The 8,077-nt window shown below is 44.8% G+C and overlaps 1 protein-coding gene across 3 annotated transcripts; it reads left to right on the top strand.

The window, feature by feature from the left end:
- Positions 1–488: 488 nt before the first annotated feature.
- On the top strand, positions 489–8,075 carry samd1a (sterile alpha motif domain containing 1a). 3 transcript variants are annotated; one of them, XM_055035072.1, is made up of 7 exons: positions 489–996; positions 3,376–3,730; positions 4,101–4,234; positions 4,326–4,386; positions 5,299–5,374; positions 6,703–6,817; positions 6,915–8,075. In XM_055035072.1, the coding sequence occupies exons 1-7, from the start codon at positions 634–636 to the stop codon at positions 7,059–7,061; spliced, it is 1,251 nt and encodes a 416-aa protein (XP_054891047.1). In that variant the 5' UTR covers positions 489–633; the 3' UTR covers positions 7,062–8,075. The 3 variants fall into 3 exon arrangements, with proteins under 3 accessions (XP_054891047.1, XP_054891046.1, XP_054891048.1); XM_055035071.1 differs by having other exon boundaries at positions 490–996; positions 4,098–4,234; XM_055035073.1 differs by lacking the exon at positions 489–996 and adding an exon at positions 1,683–2,934 and having other exon boundaries at positions 4,098–4,234.
- Positions 8,076–8,077: the final 2 nt, after the last annotated feature.

Genomic DNA, 8,077 nt, shown 5'->3' with positions numbered 1-8,077 from the left:
GAATTTAGCATGAAATATAATAAGCATTAAAATGACCTGAAATACAGAACTGCAAGTAGTATTCATATAGAAAACTATATCTTGGTAGGTATGTTAGCAGCCATAACCTGAGGTGTTTCATCATTTTTATTGCTTGTTCTGGCCATGAACAAAGTAAATGCAAACTCATCAATAAACAGAGCAATTGACACATATTTCCCCACTATTGTCCCCATAAATTTAGTTTGAGTTCCCGTAGACTTAGTTATACATATATATTTTCTCTCTTGGTTGTTTAATATTAGGTTACCCAAACAATGCGGCTTCTTCAGTGACTACCTCTCCTTACTTAAGGAAAGTTGTACACAAAATGTCTCCTGATGCACTCACAAAAGGGCCGAGAGAAACCTGGCGCGGGCGCTCGCTCCCTTCCAGGACAGCAAATTCCACCTTAAAAGCGGCCTCTAGAGTGAAACTTTTCGCTCCAACTCAGTCAGTCCACCTTAAGCGCACACGCAAACGCAGGAGGCGTAGAGCGAGGTTTCCGCTTCTCAGTGGGGCTCGGACCGCGACTCACGAAAAATCGCCGTGTGAAACGTACAAGCTTGACGCACTTTTAGGTAGAAGGGGAGGGAAAAAAGCGAGGAAAAAAAGATGTCCGAATCCAAGTACCGCGAGTGGATTTTGGATACTATCGACTCGCTGCGGTCTCGAAAAGCCCGGCCGGACTTGGAGAGGATTTGCCGAATGGTCCGGAGGCGACACGGGTCCGAGCCTGACCGAACCTGCGCGGAACTGGAGAAACTGATCCAGGAGCAAACCGTGCTCAAAGTTAACTACAAGGGCTCCATCTCCTACCGGAACGCCGCCAAGGTTCAGCGGCGGAGCAGAAAGAAAGACGATGTTTCGTTAGCCACCGCTGCGAGACGGAGCGCGATGGAAGAAGCCAGTCATTCCGACCTGAGCAACGGGGATAGCGCTTTCGGTGCCGTGGACCAGGACGAGGAGGATTTGGAGGTAATGCAGACCCGATGCAGCGGAGAAAGCCGCGGTTAACGTGTTTACATGTCATTGTCATGTCACATCACGCAAAACGTACAGGTGGAAGTTAAAACAGACATTGTGCAGTTGGGGGGTGAAAAAAATGGTGGAAAAGCTCCTCTTTTTGTTAGTAGAAGGGGAGTGGTGATGGGAGTGATTTGCAAGTGCACCCAAAAAGTGCCGCAGACGGGGAGCGGCGGTTGGAGCTCGCTCGAGCGCTGCCGAGGTGGAGAAGAAAAGAAGGTGCGCGTGTAGCTTGTGCGAGCGTGCCACATTTCACGCTGCGCCGGTTGTTAAAGAAGCACGTTAAAACAACTGCGCAGACGGTTTGAAAACGGTCAACAATCATAAAGTTCTCCTATTTGGTCCGCCCGCAACAATCCCAGCCTCCATTTACAGCAGGCGAGGAGGAGAGGGGGGGGGGGGGGGGGCAAAAGCGCTTTTCAAGCCACAAACTCGGCGTTGAGCGAAAGGGGGAGAAACGGTTTACAGTTAGACCGGAAGTGGACTGATTCAGCCTTCAAAATAATAGCTTTCAAATAGTCTCTATTTAAATAGACTTTTATTTTTGAATTATTTGGGCTGGATTTGCTTGTTGTTGTTGCCTCACGCTTACCATATGGGAGTGGGTAAAGGTGGGGGAAAAAGTGTCGAACACCGCGGATGTAGGAGCCTGATCAGGGACGACGGGACGTTTGATCGTTGATTTTTTTTTTTTCGTAATGTCTGGAAACCAATTGAAACACTACCGTTGGTGGATTGTACCATGCGGCCAAACATATTTTCGCGGTCTGTCGCCAGGGCTTGTGTTTACAAAACGATTAAATCCATAACTATACGCAAAAAGTGACCAACAGAATAAACGCTATGACAAATCACCATTCTGTAGTTTGGTTGTATTTTTATTTCCAGTAATGGGATGGTGGGATTTCTACACAGTGCATAAAGTCGAACCCCTAGATCCATTTTCGGACAGCCTCCCAAACCCGGTCACGTTCAAGACGTGCGTTGACTGTCGCTGTGGTTCCTTCCGTCCTGTGCACAATATGTTTTTTCCACCTTCTTTTTAAAATCTCCCGACAACTCCTTGCAGTATGACGCTTGAGTCAAATCAAAGCAAAGTCGTTTGTCGCGCAGGAACCGGCGGCTGTAAACTAAAAGCGATCGCAAACTGTTTTCCTTGCGCTAGATGGCGGATGCGCCCATCCGATTTGGGTTAAGCCGAGATCAAAATTGACTTTGTTCTCCGAAAGATGTGTGCGTCGCTTAAAAAAAAAAAAAACGAATGCGGCTGGTCAGTGCGACCAGAAGGCTGCTGTTTGACAATTTTGCAATGCGGGGCTTGCGGATGTAGGCGCCTAGGTGTCCGATAACGGATTCATTTCTTTGCGCTGGCTCGTTTTTACACTAAACTGTTGACCCGCTGCAAAGTCAAAGTAGGCTCGTGATCGAGCCGTCTGCTGACGCCGATCGGAGAGCTTCGCTGAAAACCTCGCGTGTATTTCTACTGTGCGGATGTTTTGAGCCGCGACTGGGGGGAAAGCCCTCAGACACAATGGCGAGGTATTTGCCGCGGCTCCCAACTCCATGCGCACTTTGGAGGAAATTTGAGACAGGATAAAACGCCTCCCGTCGGCCCTTTCCGTGCTCCCCGTGTGTTATTAATTTTACCGCTCAACAAGGCCTCTAAAACAAAGCGAGGGGCACGCCGAGCGAGGCGGCTGATTTGTGTGAGACGTCCTGGTTCGGATCCCGACATCGCGATGCTTTTGACAGCGCTTTTTAGTGAAAGTTATGCAAAATGCCATCCTGTGGGGTGAATTCCAAGAAGCGACTCTTTCCACCGGAGCGGGGCGGGCTTTAATGCGCTCTTGTGCACGACTGCTGGGTATAGGACACGCAGTCGCACACAAGGTAATTTTTTTTTTTCCTCCCAGGGCGCCGTCGAGGGGAAAAAAAAAAAGAAAGAAAAAAAAAAAAAAAAAAAACCCTTCTCTTTGCCCGAGTACAAGTGATGAGCACAGATAGTAAAACTAGTTATTGTCCACCAGACTGCGTTGTAATCACGTTTTCACGGACAGTAACCCGTTTGTAATGGCAGGACACGCAGACTAGAGGCACTCAGAGGCAATCATTTACCAAATTGCAACATCAGTATGAGCATGTTGTTGATTTTTTTTGTGTGTGTGTGTGTGTATGTGTGTGTTTTATGATGTGACACCTACATGCAGTCAGTCCCGCTCAACTGTCTTTGCACTTTTTAAAGTGTTTAAGTCTCCAAAAGGTTTGAATGGTGAATGACTGAGGTTTCTAAATGAATAAATTTTTGAAATCTTACATGATTGTGTCTGGCAGGGTGACACCTCTATGGTGATGGACACAGACAGTAATCCTGATGAGGAGGGGGCAGAGGAAAGCCGTGATGGGCAGGACCGACCTTCTCCCAGCCCCCAGCGTGAAGGAGCCTCAGTGCAGTGTGCCCCGGTACGGGCAGCCTCTGCTCCCTGCTCCCCCTCTGGCTCCCGGCCGGGCTCTGGCCCCAACTGCAGCGCTGGCTCTGCTCTGGACTGTGCTGCGTCCCAGAAGCCAGGCGAGAGGCCCAACTCCTTGCCCCCCTCCAGCCCCGCGGTCCTAACACACAATGAATGGGCTTATGATTCTGCTGTCAGCCCAGTGGAGCACCAGCATCCAGGAATGCAGAAGGACAAAGGTATCCACTGGGATGATGTGGGTTGCCGGCGTGTTTTTTTGGGCACGCTGATATTGTTTTATGTGTGGGCTTACATTAAGCTTTGCAGTAGATTCCAAGCTGTGATGGGAACTTTCAAGCAGCTATGATTAATTATTGGATATTTACAGCAGAAATGCAGTAAAGCCAGATGCAGAGCTGTGGGAGGAACTGATGCTTTTGTGAGATCGTGATGCAGGTTAAGTTTTCTCACTAGTTATTTAGGATTCATTTAATCCGCTCTTTTGGTAGCATTGCTTTTTGCTACAGGTCACCTTTAGGGTAAAGTTGGTCCTTATAGGATTGTGTTGGATGGGCGATCAGCTGTTTTCTAATTCTGTGTTTGCAGTAGAACTGAAGCCAGCAGACCACTCTGGAACAATGATCCCCAGCGCTTTAACCAACGGAAAGAAAGAAGCAGAAAGCAGGGAGGACAGCAGCAGCCTCTCATCTGACCAGTTGGTACCCGACTCCACAGCACGCCCGGTAACTGACCTGCCATCCGCTTATTGTGTCAAACAGCAACTGCATTCTTACATGACGTTTTCATTTTGAATTCATTCATTTCGGCCAACAGGATGAAGTCAGGAATGTCTCTGATGGAAGATTACAGATGGTGTCTCCGTCCCCTGAAAACGGTGAGTGTTGGTTTACTAGTTAATCTTTTGTTTCATGTGGGTTTCTTTCACATAAATATTCTTTTTTTCTGTGCTGCTCACTAACTTGGAAAGTGATTTCATGATAAACTGTCAACTCTGATAAAAGTCTGTGTTTAAAATCTATCTCTGGTTGTCATTTGGCTTTTCTTTGCCTGAGGGCTTGCGCAGGATTTTTTGAGTTCTTTGCAAACTTGTCTTGCTACCTTCCATCCAGATGGTCTTTGTTTAGACCAAGTCATTTTTTCTCTTCTTTGCTACTGATATGCTGTTTGTTTCCTAACAGATGGTAATTTTTGGTAAAGGAAGTTCTGTTTTATCATTTGAAACCCGGGAAGTGAGTTTTCTTACTAGTTTTTAATTGGGATATTTGTGGACAAAGGACATATTAGAAATGGACATATGGCACTCATTTTTACCACCACAGACACCACGCCTCTATATGTTATGCTTCTGTTGTTTGCCCAGTAAGAACATCCCACTGAAAGATGCTTATAGATCTCTGTCATGTGTTTCATGCATGCCAAGCAGCAAGAAGCCCATCGTCGGTGTTGTTCAAATAGACAGGCCCAGTTAGGAGCTGCATCATTCACCAAGCCCTCTGTACTGAAGCGTGAACCGTCTCTAATAGAAAAACACATCATACCACGACAGCACAGGCTTCTGTACAGAAAACTAGATGCAAGAAAAAACAAGAAACATCTTTCCTAGTTAACGTTTCGTCTCACAAATGAATGCCATTGCATATTGTTGAATAGATTTGTTCTCCTGGAAATATTTATACCAAATAAAAGTGTTTTGTCTTCACATGACCAAACTGGCACATATATAAATAAAAACAATAGCAACCAAGTTATAGTTTCATAGAATAATGAAGCTTGTTTTTGTCTACAGGTACGCTTAAGAAGATCGAGTCGCCCTTCACAGCGGCTGAAGGCGGTCTCATCAATGGTGGTACAGGTGGTGAAGTGTGAGTATCCTGCTATTATTTTGAATCTATAGATACATTATTCAGTCACTCATGATAAGCTAACTTCCTATAAAAGTTGAGTATTTCCCATGTTTTAACAAGTAGGGAAAATGCATTTCAGAATACACAAAGACTTGTGTGTTGCACTACTATATGTTCTGGCATTTCACAGATAAACTTACATTTTTAAAAATAAGTTTATCAAACACTTAATAGATTTCAGCTGTACCATACAGTGCATTGTCACAACCAAAATATCAACGGGTTTTTATGACAGACCAACAAACAGAAAAGCGTAGTTGTTAATTGGAAGAAAAATGATTTATGTTTCACGTTTTTCACCAGTATAAGTCATAATTGTGGCATGTATTCTTATTTGGCGCCCCGAGTGGGTGCTTTGTAACGCTTCCTTTCCCTGCAATTACAGCTGCAAGTCTTCTAGGGTGTGTCTACCAGATTTGTGCATCTTGAGAGAGAAAATTTGTCTTTCTCTTGTTTGCGAAATAGCTGCAGCTCAATTCTAAAAAGATAGAAAACATCTTTTTATTTTTCCAAGACTCGCCACCGATTCTATTAGATTTAGGTATGGACTTGACCACGATTTCAACTCAATGTGTCAGTCACTATTTTGGGTATATGTTTTTTGCAGAATCTAACAGATTTTCCTTTGCAATTGCCTTGTATGCATCTCATTTATCTTTCCATCAACTCTGACCATCTCGATCGCATGATGCTGACACCGCCATAGGACAGCATGTTTGGAGAAGTGCTAGTTTTCCAACACACATGGTTATTAGCGTTGAAGTTTGTGGCTGTGTTGTGACTAAATGTGGGGCTAATTTAAGAAGTATGAATCCTTGTGCTGCGCTCTGTATTTAAAATCAAAGTCACCATTATTTCACGTCTTGCTTTATCTAACATACCGAGCTTTGGGTTTGAAGCTTTTGTGTTCAACATCTCGGTGTTTCAGATACCACCTGTAGACCTTGAAAACTCAAGCTTATCCAGAGTTGATGGATAAGAGGCGGCTGTCTTCAAGATGTAAAGCTAGTTTTCCTCTAATGGAGACACAGTTCTCTAAACATCCTCTTTCATGTGTTAAGGTGTCTTTCATTAAAGCACTGTTATGCCCACTGACATCACCTCACACAGCAGCTTTGTGTTAATGAGAAACAAGCCTTTTGTCCACCTGATCATTTATAAAAACAAACTCATAAACTTGTCATTTGCACAAACAACCATAAGAAAAGCTTGAAAACCTACTCAAAGTGGTACATCAGATTAGTTTTGAAGTCGTTTGTAACTCTTTGTGTTCTATCTTTCTGCAGCTCGGTGAAAATGGAGAAGATGAACCAGAACTTGCTGCAGTGGACTGTGGCAGATGTGGCCAGTTACTTTTCAGCGGCAGGCTTTCCAGAGCAGGCTGTTGCTTTCCGTACACAGGTTAGTTCAGTTCAGGGCGCAAAAAGACCATAACTTCCCTTCATCTGGTAACACTGAGGTAGAATGTTTTTCATGCGTTTTGATTTTCCCTCAACAGGAAATCGACGGGAAGTCTCTCCTCCTGATGCAGCGCAGCGACGTCCTGACGGGCTTGTCCATCCGACTCGGCCCGGCCCTCAAAATCTATGAGCGCCATGTCAAAGTGCTGCAGAGGACCCACTTCCTGGAATGCGACGACATCTGAAGGGATGATCGGCATGACAGACGATGCTGTATGGTCTAAGACATGCATGCAGTCCCTCTACCATCTGGACCCCACTGCCTACCTTCATATATATTAGTAGAAGGTGCATGGAGTGGGACAGGCGGCGGTGGAATTCGGCTTCACTGTGAGAACGACCAGAAACTGAAAGACAGTCATCCTACCTCTCATTGTGGTCTTTGGTTTTTCAAATGGTTTTCTTTTCACCCCTGTGGCCCCTTTGGAGACAAAAGACATCTGCAGGCAAAATCTGTTTAAGCGGAGCAGCGCTGACCTTTCTGCAAGAGCGAAACTTTGGGTAGCAGATGGTAAACAGAGCTGCACCAGGTGGACCACCATAGAAATGGCTGAGTTGCTGCCACAGGTTGGGGTGTCTCCCCATCAACTTTCTGTAAGATTTAAAACTGAAGGTCACAAAGAACATTAAGCACACCAGCTGTTGCTATGTGATGAGATCTAAGCATCAAAGTCGACGTGTCTGCGTTAAAAGTTAAGTCTCATTCCTGAGTTCCCATTCCACCAGTAGCTGCTGCAGTGGATTATTGCTTCAGTGTCTGCCCCACTGAGATATAACCCTTAATGTGTTTTACTATCTGTTCAGTCTTAGTTATAAATGATTGTGGTCTAACGATACAGATTGACTTGGGGGAAATAATACCAGGTGTAAGTGACCATAAAATATGCAGCCCAATATAATGTGCTCTCACATTCAAGCAAAACAAAGTAATAATGTTGCAAGAAACGCTGCTCTTGCTGGTTATGTAGTTTGAAATTCAATAGAGCTGCTAAGGGACTGTTTACGGATAACTTTAAGAAATGCAATATTTTATGTTGTTTGTTTACAATTGGTCTGTCCTGGCGTTGTGTTTTGATGGCCAGTTGAACTGTGTGACATTCCATATTATGTAGTCTTCATCTCAAGTGTAGCCTCTCCCCTTTTTATCTGTAATATGAAACAATTCTTCCAGAGTTGGAAAATAAAGCTCATCTCTCTCAGT

This window comes from Poeciliopsis prolifica, unplaced genomic scaffold (assembly GCF_027474105.1).
Source record: "Poeciliopsis prolifica strain line A6 unplaced genomic scaffold, Auburn_PproV2 SCAFFOLD010, whole genome shotgun sequence".
NCBI classification, from domain to species: domain Eukaryota; kingdom Metazoa; phylum Chordata; class Actinopteri; order Cyprinodontiformes; family Poeciliidae; genus Poeciliopsis; species Poeciliopsis prolifica.
This window is presented reverse-complemented; position numbering and strand designations above follow the sequence as displayed.

Bases quoted from the DNA above. Each gene is read 5' to 3' on its own strand.
- samd1a (XM_055035071.1), top strand. From the start codon at position 634: ATGTCCGAATCCAAGTACCGCGAGTGGATTTTGGATACTATCGACTCG. The intron at 997-3,375 runs GTAATGCAGACC...TGTGTCTGGCAG, and splicing joins AGGACGAGGAGGATTTGGAG to GGTGACACCTCTATGGTGAT. The intron at 4,235-4,325 runs GTAACTGACCTG...TTCGGCCAACAG, and splicing joins CCGACTCCACAGCACGCCCG to GATGAAGTCAGGAATGTCTC.